At 42.1% G+C, this 14,510-nt stretch overlaps 1 protein-coding gene across 1 annotated transcript in view; it reads left to right on the plus strand.

The window, feature by feature from the left end:
- The window catches only part of GUCY2F (guanylate cyclase 2F, retinal), an 89,627-nt gene that overhangs the window by 19,245 nt on the left and 55,872 nt on the right, over positions 1-14,510 (plus strand). The window contains exons 3-6 of the mRNA XM_032392820.1: positions 3,464-3,818; positions 5,201-5,285; positions 9,139-9,235; positions 14,374-14,505. Of these exons, the coding sequence (XP_032248711.1) occupies positions 3,464-3,818; positions 5,201-5,285; positions 9,139-9,235; positions 14,374-14,505 (669 nt within the window). The remainder of the gene's footprint in view (positions 1-3,463; positions 3,819-5,200; positions 5,286-9,138; positions 9,236-14,373; positions 14,506-14,510) is intronic.

The raw sequence follows: 14,510 nt of genomic DNA on the forward strand, positions 1-14,510 counted from the left end.
AAATTCGAAAATCACTGCTCCTGACCCAGACCTTGTTTTCTTGGATACCAAGCTCCAAGAAGCCTAAGGTAGAGCTAGCTAAATTTGCTGAATAACGAACGATCAATTGTCATTCATTTATTCATAATTCATTCAATCAGGTTCAGGTCTATGCCGCAGGCAAAACTAATAGATTGAGTCATGAGTCGGTTCACCATTCTGGGCTGTGATGTCAACAAGGTCATCCGCCTGACAGAAACTCCTACCAATCCCATCATGCTTCTCTGGAGCTGTAGTCAGAAGCCGGGACAGAGGTTATGGAGAGGGCCCTTTCTTCCCTCACCCCACCTTCTACCTCTTCTCTCTCTCATTATTTGCAGCAGCTGCAGCTGGAGGCCTTTTATGGCCAATACTCACAGAGTGTGCCTTTGACTTATGGGAAGGGGCAATTTCTACTGCTGAAGGGCACGGAAGGGCCCAGTGGGTGAAACAGCAACACAAACCAGCTGGAACACAAATCCAAGCCCTCACAGTGAGCGTGGGCCGTTGTGACAGTTCTTTTACAACCCCGAACGCTATTGTACAGCTGTGCTCTTTCCTTTAGCTTCAGGTCCCTCTACCATATCTTTGTGGCTCTGTGTGTGTGTGTGTGTGTGTGTGTGCGTGCGCGCGCGTGCATTTGTGCACATGCACACGTGTAGTGTGTGTGTGTGTGTGTGTGCATGCCTCTGCGTGTGCTATGTGGTGGAGGCTGGAGAATCCTGAAAAACAGGCTTCAGGTTTCAGGGTTTCAGTCGTCTTGGAGAGTTGCTGTCAGTCAGCTCTAACGGGGGTCACTCCAAGAACATAAAGGGCAGCATAGCCTGGCCAGCTGAAAGCCCTGTGAGATGGGTCAACTCAGAGGTGAGGGTGTTGTTTTTTAATAGTTTCAATCTTTGCTCTTGGCTGTAGGTAGATACAATCTCTTTCCCAGAAGGCTCTGTGCCTTTCAAAACAGAATACTAGCATTTTCTCTGCTTTCAGGGGCTTGCTGCCCTGTGGTTTTTTTTTTTTTTTTTTTTAACTCATTTGTTTTACTAGTATTGATTTTATACTCCACCTTCCAGCCTTAACTTATTGTCATAACCTACCAAAGCCCCAGAAAACAGGCAGGCTCTCGCAGAAATCCTGAGGACGATTAAATGGAGCATCTGAGAAAGTCAAAAGGGAGAGTTAGTGAAAGCCCCTTAAGGCACCTCAGTGTGTGCTAGGGAACTAAGTGAGGATGCGCATGCCATCCGTTTGCCATGCCTCTTTCTATAGTGAGTGTTAAGGCGGGGCAGTGGAGAGAGATCATTGGATAAATACTCAAGGAACTGAAGTGTTGATTTCTGCCCTGATCTTAGTTAGCTCTGTTATCTGGGGCAAGGTTTTTGGCCTGAACCATTGGAAGAATGGAGTTGCTCTTAACAAAAATGGGGAAGACTCACTATAGATGAAGCAGGAAGATTTGAGGTGAAAATCAGGAGCTCGATTTTGGGTACATTGAAATCTAACATCCATGTAGAGATATCAGAGTGGGCAGTTGACTTATGAGTCTGGAATTTAGGAAACAGGTCTGAGCTGAAAGTATAAATCTGAGCTTTATGGCATAGATGTGGTATTTAAAGCCATGAGACCAGGAGAGATCCCCAAGGGAGTTAAGTGTTGTTGGAGAAGAGGACCAAGGACTGAGCTGTTTAATGCTCTCATGTTAAAAGATCAGAGAGATGAAGGGGAAAAAAAACCCATATACAGTCCAAACGGAAATGTCTGCAAGCTAAATTTGGTCCCTGTACTAGACCAAGTGTTGGGAAATTTCATAGGAGTTCACGCTTAAACAAAATCCACAGGTAATGCCTATTTCAAGCAAAAATGCTAAACTAGGAACAGAAAACCTGGCTTCTAGTCTGGATTTTATGCCCAGGTAAGTGACCTTGACAAATCGCTGAACTGCTTTGCTCCTCCCTTTCCTGTCTAAAGAGACAGAGAGCCAGACCAGATGATCTCCAAGTTTAGACATTCATGGTTCTAGACATTTTAGAGAGGAAGAAACTGAAGCCCAAGGAGAGGGGATTAAGTGACTTGCCTAACATTCTGGCTTTAGGAAGAGACCACAAGCCAGTGTGTCTTCTTCTTCTGTACTGTTTTAAACCCTGTATGTGTATTAGAATACCTGGGGTGCTTTTAGGAATACTGATTACTGGGTCCCAAACCTAAAGTATCTCATTTTGTTGGTCTGCATTGGGTTTGGCCTTGGTATTTTTGACACTCCTTGGGTAATTGACAACCCACTGTTCTGTAGACAGGGCATGGCAGTGTCTTGCTAGCTGCTACCAAACCTCTCTGCATCTTGACTTGTCTTTCCAACACGAAAATGATTCACTCAGTTCTAAACCCTTTTATTCAGATGAAGGAGGAGGATAGCTTTCTAGACCTGGTGAAACCAAAGTAGCAAGTATCAGCTTTCTCTGAAGCTCAGTAAAATGGCATGACCATAGCTTTCTTGAACTCCATCCTAGAGGTGAAATGTCATGGAAAACCATGAAGCCATGGCCCATGGGCGGTGGGGGGGGCTAGGGAGGGATCGTTCCCTCTTCCTCCCTACCTTTTTGGAATAGATACAAGTTTGTTCCAAAACCAAATTTACTAGGTTAATAAGCAGTGCATCAGGCATAGTACACCAAATGCTGTTGCTTTTACTATATTTATATAGCAGGCAGAGTTATGCTGTCCACCATAGAAGCCTTACTGCTTTACAGTGGTTTCTCACCAAAGCTTTGCCGCTTTGGACACCAACAGGATATAGGGTTTCTTGGTTAAAACCCACATTCTCCATACATTACAACATTGGGCTCTGTCTTTGGGGGGTGTTATGTGTCAGTATGTATGTTTGCATGTGTATGTGTGGGGTTGTGTGTTTCAACTGTATTCTAGCATTCACTTTCTCCAGGGAGCACGTGTCTAGGAGAAGAGCCATTTTGGACTAAGACAGGACACAGACATGGACTGTGGAGACACATTATTTACAGCCTCACCACACTCACCTGCCATTCTAGTAGTGCCAGCAAAATGATTTTATCATGCATAATGTACTGGTAATTAACCTGGTAAATTTCTTTTGGATGCTTCTTGTCTATTCCATACTTGTTTTTTTAGTGCCCTTTATAACTCTAAATCACTTTCTTAGTTTAGGAGCATAAAAATATATTGTGTATGGCTGGTTTGCTCATAAAATTGTCATATTTGATATATTTAAAGATGTGAAGGCCTGGGGGAGAAAAACAGAAAAATTCAGGGGAGAAACCAAGCAAGTCTTCAGAAACAATTGTTTTTTTCCTCTGGGTCTTCATAGCTCTCCTCCACTCAGACGTGCAGCCCATACTAATGAACACAGGCTTGGAATACACTCTGAGATTGCTCTAGGGTGACCAGGGCTCAAGATAATTGTAATTTTTAAAAATAGGTTTCACCGTTGTTTGGAACCATCTACAATTCAATTTACTTTATCGCACAAGCCATGAATAATGCTATGAAAGAAAATGGACGGGCTAGTGCTGCCAGCCTGGTTCAGCATTCCAGAAACATGCAGTTCTATGGATTCAACCAGTTGATAAGGACAGATTCAAATGGAAATGGAATCGCAGAATATGTAATCCTGGACACCAACTGGAAAGAATGGGAACTCTATAGTACTTACACTGTGGACATGGAAATGGAGCTGCTGCGATTCCGAGGGACCCCCATTCACTTCCCTGGTGGCAGGCCCCCTCGAGCAGATGCAAAATGCTGGTTTGCAGAAGGGAAGATCTGTCGAGGAGGTAAGGAATGGAAAATCACTGGTAGTCAATTTGGCTCAGTGTGGGTTATAAGGGAACCTCTTTAAGGGAAGGCGTATTTTAACATTGGAACACTCATAGAATCAGTCATTTGCATTCAGGGGAGATAAACATCTTGGCATTCCAGGTAGTTAGATTAAAATAATGAGGACAATGAGAGGTACTTTGCAGCCTTGGATAATCATCTACAATTTAAAAGCCAACCCCACTCATTTTCAAAATGATCCCACTCCCAAGGAGGTTTACTCTAAGAAGAGGAAGCCATGAGTCTTCTCCTTGGTCTGTTGTCGACTATGACCTGTGATCATTTCCCCTGCTAGAAAGATCACCTGTCCTTCCCTTGATGTATCCAAATCCTGTCAGTCAGGTCCACCCACAGAGATACCATTTCTATACCTTCTCTTCTCTGAACTCCCATTGAACTAAAAGTCTGTACCTCACAGCTTAGCACAAAATTGCTTTTCAGTTGTTTCTTGTGTATTGATTGTGTCTCCCCCTCCCAAACATACTGCTCCTTGAGGGCAGGGACCATAGCTAATAGTTCTTATGCACCCCCCCCAACCAACACAGTTGGCATCCAAAATATACTTGCAGTTTGACTGACTGATGGAACTCCTCTAGCTTGAGGAAGAGTGGAAACTCCATCAAATCTCTGAGAGCCAGAGGGGAACTTTGGAAAGATCCATATTATTCCTATGTGAGTGTACACCACACCCTTCTAAAACCACATGCATCTATTTGAAATGGACTTCAATTTCTAGTTTGCTTGAGTGTGACATACCCAACTACCTTGACGTTAGCGTCATATATTTCCTTCTGAAATCTTAGTAATCCATCCAAATGTTTAGGTTTTCTAGAGGCTAATTTTCATCTCACTGAAACCCTAATTATCAAAACCAGACTCACCCTTGAAAGACAAGTGCTATGTTACTCATCTATAACTCACAAGGTCTATGGGCTCCAGTGAATTTAAAGGTCTTTTATTTTATGAAGGTGACATAATACTTACCCTTCACAGGTGAGATAACATATTTATTCTCAAGAACTCTATTGCCATCCAACTTAAATTAAGGTACTCAAAGTTTTCTATTCGTGGACTTTTTCCTCCAAAGCGACACCCGGGTCAGCCTTAATTCATGTGATTTGTTATTGTCAGAATGGTGAGTGGTTTTGCCTCAGAACGGCGAAATTGCTTTCTGTGTCTATAAAGTCAACAAGACATACTGTGCTGTAGAAAAATGGAATTAAGTTAGGTAGATGTGGCTTGATTTTAGACTCACCAGAAAGCATGAGGAGCCACTCCGTGGTGCCCTTTATTTACAGCCTCTCTCTGACAATGCCATTCTTCCTCTCGCTCTCTACAGGCATCGACCCTGCCTTTGCTGTGATGGTCTGCCTTGCTTTGCTTATAGCCCTGCTGTCTATTAATGGATTTGCTTACTTTATAAGGTACATTTTTGGTTCTTTTTGGATATTAAAATACAAGCCCGTAATAGCCTTGTTAATATTTATTTCCAGGAAGTCATGTTTCAGTACAATTTCCTCATTATGTGACCCACTGATTTTCTGTTTTCCATAGCAGTTTACTGTCCCTACTGGCCCCATTTAGAGTGAAGTGTTTTCATGATGCCAAGAATAACTTCTTAGCTATGTTATCAGTGTGGTTGCCTGTGAGTAGATTTGGCTTGCCACATTATTGTGAAATAAGAGAACTAGTAGTTTAGGGCCTGTGTACTCCCTATCTATGCTCTCTTTTCCACTGGCAGAGTCTCCACTACCCATCTCTTTCCCCAAATGGTATGGACTAGTAGAAAATAGAATTGGGATATTTTAACCAGGTCCAAGAATTAGTCAGACTTTTCGCGAGAATCTAGGAGTTGGGAATAATGGTACTAGTTCACAGGATTGTAGCAGGGATTATTAAATAAACTAAAGCAAGTAAAACACCTAGAATAATAATACCGACTCAGAGTAGGTGCTCAACAAGTAGTAAGGTCTCACCTCCTTCCCAGGCACATGGGATTCTCCTGCTGATTGTTGGGAGCCCAGAATCCTCACTTTGACACTCATACCTTTTGCCATGGGTATTATACTCCAGATCCACATTGTCCTTCTTCCTTGAACAAAAGCTATCCTAGCTAATCACCAATATCATCATTATCATCACGTCTTTGTCCCTCTCCTTGAGATCCCATGAGAGGTGACCAACTACTCTGATGAATGAGTTCAGGATCAGGGATAAATGGCTGAAGATGGCTTAATATGATGCTCTTTTCTCATAATCTTTGCATTTTAATGGTTGAACCCTCCCCATATTAAGATGATTTGGGGAAAGTGAAAAATGAAATCAATCACGACCCTCCCACTTTACCTTTTCCATCCTGCTAACCACACCTTTGTTATCTCTCTGTAAGAGTGGTCCTGACAAAAATATGACACAAACTTGGTGGGGAATAGAATGGAGCTCCTTTGGCAAGTTCTGAGAAAAAATGTCCAGAGTGTATTAAGCAGCTGTGTAAATCTGGACAAGACACTAAACCTCTCTCTGCCAGAATTTTCTCATTTGTAAAATGAAGGGATTGGCTTAAGTGATCTTTAAGAGCCCTTCCAGCTCTGATGTTCTAACAAGTCCGTGAAATCCTGGCTTGAAACTCTAACAGGTGGTACTCTTAGCGTTTAGTATGTTGGCATCACTGTGAGAAACCACTACTATTCAATCTCCTCATATTAGAAACTTGATAAGGCCATACAGAGTGGTGGGTAGCTTGTGAATTGCTAAAACACACTTGACAAAGACATTAGTTCAAAGGAGGTTTTTTTTTAAATTTCTGCGACTGTGACATACTCCTGCTCAGAACAGAAATTTAATGTATTGAGTTTAGCTGTTGTCAAAGGCCAAAGTATTGAGTTAACATCGTTAGATGCTTAGTGAAAATAAATGTTATCCAACCAGAAAGCTCCCCTCTCTAGGGAGATTTGAAGAGTAATAGTCTCTGGCTGCCTGATGCCAAAACATCCCATGGCAAGGTTGAAAATGGAGTCACTCAGCTGCTTAGGTTACTTGTCAACCTCCCACCTCACCCCCTATGACTGGCCTCACTGGTTTTTCCCATGGAACGGACTGGTTCTTTCAGCTTAGAGTGAGCTCAATCTGCAATTCTTGGGAAGGCAAGGATAAAAAGTCTGTAAAATCGCGAGGGGGTTGTTTGGAGTTTGTGGGCTGAAGGGCCAAGAAGGCTGGAGAGGGACATGATTGGAGAGGAAAATGAGTTTGAGACAATTGGTACTCCAAGTGGTACTGAAAACTCAGAGATGGGAGAGAGGCACATCATTTCCCAGAGTCACTTGGTCCTTGGTTCTTCAGCTAACAAAGCACAAAAGATGCCCTCTCTTTGCTGCCTGCCTCCCTCTCTCTGCCCACCATGGCTGCAATCAGAAGAACTGAGCGTCTGATGAGTTTCTGTAATAGATGGTGATTACTTGCAGGAGAGTGACTCTCTGTTCCTTCCTTTTCTCTGTGTTTTGATTGTTTAAGTTTTTTTTTTTCCAGAAAGAAAGACGTGCAAAGAACCCAACCACCCCAAAACAAAGGATTCTTTGAACTCCTCCTTTCTCCGGACTCTGAACCAGATTGCCTCGCCTTCCTATAAAGCTCTCCAGTGCTTTGTAAAACTAATGATGATAATGATAGTAATGAGCTCTTATACTTTCATGGTGCTTCATGCTTTTCAGAGCACTTTCACATATATTATCTCATTTGATTTCCAAAACAACTCTATAAAGCGGGTAACGCAGGAACCATTATCCTGCTAGACAGATGAGGCCATGGGGGGCATGAAGAGGTTAAATTTTTATCTAAGGTCATCTGGCTAATTAATGACAGAATCTGCACTACACCCCAGGTCTCTGCATTGGGAGTCTGATTCTCTTTCTACTAGAGTGTGTAGCATGGTTATTTTCACAGGTGTGCCTGCTTTAAGACAATTCACTACACATATGAAACGGATAAGTTAGGGAGTAATGCTTTACTTTGCCAAAAGATTCATGTGCTCTACCCAAGAATTCACTACAGGGCTCTTTTAATTTTCCCTGCAGGGCAGCAGCTCCCACAGTGATAAGGGACATATTTGTTGGCAGACAATTAGAAACACATTAATTGTTTGTTTACAAACCAGTGGAATCACTGAGACAAGCGGACTGTGTTGCTGGTGCTTAAAGCTACAGTGACATCGAAGACTTCCTTACAGCAACTTGACAAAGCATTTTGATTCAGTGGTTGTTTTCCCCACTCTGGCACTGGGCTTTAATACATTCCACAGGGTGACCATTAAGGGGTTGTGGAAAAAGCGAAGCCAAACTGTAGCTGTCAGCGCCCCCAAGACAAAACAAAACAAAACAAAACAACCACGCAGACTAAATCCAAGGTATCCTTCAGGTCCTCAAGTTGTCAGGTCGGCTCAACTGAGATGACCTACCTGGCTGTGTGGGTAGACATCAAAAACTTCTATGTGTCTAGTAACTGATTTGTAGGAAATCATTATATTTGCTGCAAATTAATGGGCATGTTTGAAGAGAATCAGGTTTAAACTGTGTCTGTGTAATGCTCAGACAAGAGACCAATTCAGTAAAAGAAAAAAAAAACAAAAACCCGGTCAGCCCACTTGTTTGGAATCATGTAGACAAAGCAACCAACTGATTGAATTTTTCCACTTTTCAACCTGTCGCTTGGGCAACGCATAGACGCTACTTCGCAAGACAAGTGGTCTTGTGGGCAGAAATCTGGGCCCACAGCCAGGGACCAAGGATTGGAGTCCCAGCTCTGCCTCGGCCCAGGGAATCTCACAATTTGCTTAATTTTGTTTTGTTTCTTTAATGTGTTTTTGTGTCTATAAAACAGATTAATGCTTCTTGGCCTGGGTATTATTAGAATATATACTGTGGCGTATGAGAAAGGGTGTTGAGTTCTTTACGAGTATTACGAGGTGCTGTTTTGAATGTGCTCTTGATGTGGGATCACCATTTTATTAGTCTGACTTACTGTCCCCATGCAGCATCCTCACTCTTCCCTTTTGATGCCTCTTCAATAGCATCTTCATTTTTCTCTTTTGGTCTTTGTAACTCTGCAAGTCGTGAGAACCAGGGTTGCTATTTCTCTTTGCTGTGGGTGCTAAGGTAAAGACCTATGTGCGGTTAGTCTTCCCATTATCTCGTATATTTTAAAACTTCTATCATGGGGCAAATTTATCCTGGGTTTGCAAAATACCCAGCCGCCTGTGACCCTCTGATTTTACACTTGTTTCAGGCATCGTATAAATAAAATCCAGTTGATTAAAGGACCCAACAGAATTCTACTCACTTTGGAGGATGTGACGTTCATCAATCCCCACTTTGGCAGTAAGGTAAGGAGCATCCCCCTGTCTTGCTGCACTGTCTAACATGGTATCCACAAAGCACAAATGACTACTGAGCACTTAACATCTGGTGAGTCCTGGGGCGCCTGGATGGCTCAGTCGGTTAAGCCTCCAACTCTTGATGTTGGCTCAGGTCATGATCAGGGTGGTGAGATCGAGCCCCGTGTTGGGCTCCGCACTCAGCGTGGAGTCTGCTTGAGGTTCTCTCTCTCCCTCTCCCTCGGCCCCTCCCCCCACTCACGCTTTCTCAGTCTCTGTCTCTCTCTCTCACTCACATCAATCAATCAATCAATCAATCTTTAAAAAAAGCATGTGGTGAGTCTGAAATGAGATGTGCTGTAAGAGTAAAATACACTCTGGATTTAGAAGATTTAGTACAAAAACATGTAAAATATCTCATTAAATTAAAAAAAACATTAACTACATGTCAAAATGATAATACTTTGGATGTAGTTGGTTAAATAAAGCATATAATTAAAAAAATTTTTAATTTTTATTATGTTCAGTTAGCCACTGATGATCTCACCTGCTTTTTACGTTTTTTAATGTGACTACTAGGAAGCTTATAATACATATGTGGCTCAGGTTACAGTTCTAGTGGATAGTGCTGTCTTAGAACAGTTTTGTGAAAGCGATGCAGTGCACTTTGAGCAATAATGTAGCTTTGACTTCATATAACCCTTCTCTAGTCTATCTGAACTCCACATTTGATTGCTTGTTCCTCAAGGGCAGAGGTACATTTTCTCTTAATGTTAGCCCATAGCAACTGACCTCCTGCTGATGGTATAATAGGTGCTCGTAAAAGTTTGGTGAATGAATCAACTAGTGAAAATCAGTTGAATGTCCCCCTGGGTTCTGTTCTGATGGTGATTGGATTAAAACTGGTGCTCTTCACTGAATGCCTATACTGGCCCTGAGCTGGACTTTGTGAGCGATGGCACGGAGTCCCTGCCTTCAAAGAGATTATAGTTAAGTCAGAGAGGCAAATTATACCACACCAGAGAGCTCATAGCTGCCATATTGCACAAAAGACACTAGAAATATGGTAAACGTCAGAGGAAACGTATCAGTGGAAGAAGGTTTTTTTAGCGACCCAGCATTAGTGGGTCTTAAACAAGGATGGATAGGATTTGTCTAGGTCACAGGTCCCGAACTGGTAAGCACTTTTGTTTGACCCTTACAGTTATAAAAAAATAGTACCCAGAATTTTGAAATTGGGAGATTACACATAAAAATCTGGATTTCTGGGTGTTTTTTATTTTTTAAAAAGATTTTATTTATTTATTTGACAGAGAGAGAGAGAGCACAAGCAGGGGGGAGCGGCAGGCAGAGGGAGAGGGAGAAGCAGGCTTCCCACTGAGCAGAGAGCCTGACGTGGGGCTCGATCCCAGGACCCCAGGATCATGATCGGAGCCGAAGGCAGACGCTTAACCGACTGAGCCACCCAGACGTCCCTCTGGGTGTTTTTTAAAGGTTGGAAGATCCGTCAGCCTTGGGTATCATCGTGGCAATTGGTTGGGAATCAGTAGTAGTTGCTCTTTTTGGAAGAAGCATGTTCTCTGCAGTTTGACCCAGTTCCCGTCACTCTCTACTGTCTTATACTCAGCCTATGTCACCAATTTATATTTACCTTCCTGACCTGTGTAGGCAGAGCAAACAGCATAAACACAAGCTTGGAAAAAAGAAAGTGTGGGGAAGAGTTTTGTCAACTGTAGTAGTAATAGGAGAGGATGCCTCTTTGTGTCCAGTCTATGTGGCCAAAATAAAGACATTCATTTTTGCAAATTCTAGTATAGTGGTAGCAGGATGTAAGGAGAGAATGCAAACACATCTTATTTGTCCCCCATGAGCTACTTACTTGTGCTAAACCAGTGTACCAGATCTGAGAATTAATGATCTCTGTGACCAAACTGATCATTTGCCTAAATGTGGCACTGAACGGTATACTTGAACTAGTTGGCTGGGTGACGATGGGTTTACATGGCAATACTCCGTGCAGTTGGAATCAGATGAAATGTTCAGCTGTTTAGTTTAATTCTCAATTACAACCCTAACTCTTATTTGTTTAAATCATCACATATTTTTTGTAAGGTTGATATCGTGTTCCTGGAAATGTACTGCTGAATGCCAAAATTATCACTGTGGCTGAAAGCTACATTCCACCCTCATGCCATAAAAACGTATTGATGTTAGTCTCTATTTCTGAAGCCACCAGAGGACCCTGGGACTCACTCGGGGTGGTAGATTTTGTCTGGATTTGCTATAATCCCATATGCCTTGTATGAAATTTCCCACCTTAATCAGAAAGCGTAGATACTGAAGTGCAAGCTCTGAAGCAATCTCAATAGATAACCCGATACTGAGAAAACAAGTATTTAATTCTATGACAAGATATTTTATCCAGAAATGGGTAATCAGTAGTAAAAGCAGATGGTTAGAAATTGTTGTTCAAACCTAGCAATGTTTACTAAAGTTTTGGTTATGAGCACTAAACCTGTTTTTAAAAATCTTACTTCTGTGGTGGTATCCATGTCAAAATGACAGTTCATGTCGATTGCCCGGATGTTTTGGCTCTCGAGTGTCAAAACAACAAACAGATACTTTTTGGGCTGAATTAACCCTCTCTTTGTATAGGCCTTGCAATAGTCCAGTAAAGTGTGTAAAATCTCCACCTGTGCCTTCTCTCTTTCCTACTGAGACACAAAACGTGTTTGGGTTTCATTTGGAGTCTCAGAAAATCACCATAAATAAGAGAATAGTGCTACCTTCAGATGAACAAAGTGTCTAAGTTTTTAAAATCTTGTTCATGATGATAGATCTTTTCTTTCACTTGTGCATACATTTTGACATGATGAGAGTAAACAAAACAACAACCCAATAATCACTTTTCATTGCATGAGTGAGAAAAATGAAGAGCAACAGGGATTGATAGCCTTATAGGGAGTGTTTCTTTTATTTTTTACTGTTTTCGCCCCGGTGCAAAAAGGATGGCATTATTCTAGAACATAGCTCTTGGCCTCCAGGTCCCTTTTGGCTTTTGGCTTTTATCAGAGTTTCTGATGGGAAGAGGTAGGGGAAGCATACATTTTCCTTAATTGCTGTGTAGTCACAAACTTGCAGCTGCCTGTGTCTAATCAGTCAAGAAGCCAAGCCAAGAATTCCATCCAAATGGAATGTCTGAAAGTGTAAACTCTTGGTGAATATAAAATTAATTCAGTCTAGAAAAATTGGCAGGTCAGTAGAAGTCAGGTCAGGAAAGGAAGTTTTTAGAAGAAAGTAAAGCTGAAGCCCAAATCTATGTGGATTTTGGCAGATTCTCTTGCTTTCTCCTGTGCCCCTTCACGGAGAGGTCTATGTCTCAATATACAGATCTAGGTGCTCCTGCTGAGATATGAAAATAAAGAATGAAAGAGAAGTAGATTCCTCCTTGGCCTCGCTCTGTTGAGGAGAGTTCAGGTTTATGCAAGGGTTATGTGAAGAGTCAAGTTTTACATCTTGTCTGAATCGTGAGCTGTTGGGATTTCAACACATTAGGAGTTGGGTATAGTTTACTAGTGCCTTGGAATTTCGTTATAGTCTTGTCTTGGTAGAATGAACTTAACTCGAGGGCCAAATCAACTAGTGATCTTCAGTTTATCAAAGACCATTAAGAGCAGAGTATGTCAAAGTACTTAAGATTCATTTTTATTGGCAAGCAAGAGTGAAACAGAGCATGGTGTGTTCGAAAAAACACAAGACCGGGATATAACATCCACATTCCTCTTCCAGTCCCTATATCCCTCACTAAGTCTCTATTTCCTAGTTGTAAAATGGGGGTGTTAGAGTTGGGGGGCGGGGGCTAGCCTAGACAATACCAAATGTAATTGCTGGCTCTGAATTACTGTAATTCCAAGAAAGGCACATTTGGAGACATGGAGAAGAATATGAGGAACCTGTTGATTTATGATTTCCTCACATGAAATAAGTCTGCTGGTTTAGTTGAAGATAAAGCTGGTCGATTTTAAAGGTTACCACAGATTGCAGATAGCTCTTCCTCTTGTCATTCAATGGTACACTTCCTGGTCCTCTCTTACCAGACTTATGTGTACAAGTTAACAAATCAAGGAATAAGGAACTTGGCCTATTTAAGCATCAGACTCAGAAATCATGGGCAGACGATCTACTCACTCTCTACTGTCTTATTGCTTTGTGGGATACCTTCTGCCATTAATCTTGCCTGCACAAAGAAGGCTGCCATTCAAGATGGTATAACAAAAGGAGCCAGGCCTGAGAGCCAGAAGGGTGGGATTATGTGCTAGTTCTGCTATTGATTTTTTCAAAATGTTAGATGCTTATGTTCTTATTTTTGTCTATAGAGTGAGGGTCCCAGATTAAATTATGACTGGTGTTCTTTCTTGCCCCCCCCACCAAATCTCTGATTCTTTTTTATTAAGAATTTATTTATTTATTTATTTATTTATTTATTTGACAGAGAGAGAGAGAGAGCACACAAGCAGGCAGAGCTGCAGGCAGAGGGAGAGGGAGAAGGGGCTCCCCGCCAAGCAGAGAGTCTGATGCGGGACTCGATCCCAGGACCCTGGGATCACTACCCGAGCCGAAGGCAGCCAACTAACCGACTGAGCCACCCAGGCACTCCAAATCTCTGATTTTTTTATTTTTTTAAAAGATTTTTTATTTATTCATTTGAGAGGGAGAGAGCGTGCCTGCGAGCACAAGCAGGGGGAGGGGCAGAGGGAGAGGGAGAAGCATTGGGCTCCATCCCAGGACCCTGAGGTGATGACCTGAGCTGAAGGCAAATGCTTCACCAACTGAGCCACCCAGGTGTCCCCCAAAACTCTGATTCTAATCCTTTCTAAGAGATGGAGGTACCTGCGGATATTTACCTTTCTTTTGTGTTATATGGAGGTGAAGCATGATAGCAACCCTAGCCTAAAAAAAGTTGTGCTGGGGGATAGGTAAATTAATCTCATGTTTACAAAGTTCAGCTCATATAGTTACTCTCCAAGGAAAAAAAAAAAAAAAGAAAATGAAAAGCCAGATAAGCACAGTATCTATACCACAGTTCAATGCTTTGTCCTAAATCATGAGAGTTTTGTTTGTAACCTTTTTTCCTAATCTTTTCACAGAGAGGAAGTCGTGCCAGTGTAAGCTTCCAGATCACCTCAGAAGTCCAAAGTGGGAGGTCCCCAAGGCTCTCCTTTTCGTCAGGGAGTCTAACTCCAGCTACCTATGAAAACTCCAACATAGCAATTTATGAGGTAGG

This window comes from Phoca vitulina, unplaced genomic scaffold, assembly GCF_004348235.1.
Source record: "Phoca vitulina isolate PV1807 unplaced genomic scaffold, GSC_HSeal_1.0 scaffold69, whole genome shotgun sequence".
In the NCBI taxonomy this organism is placed as follows: domain Eukaryota; kingdom Metazoa; phylum Chordata; class Mammalia; order Carnivora; family Phocidae; genus Phoca; species Phoca vitulina.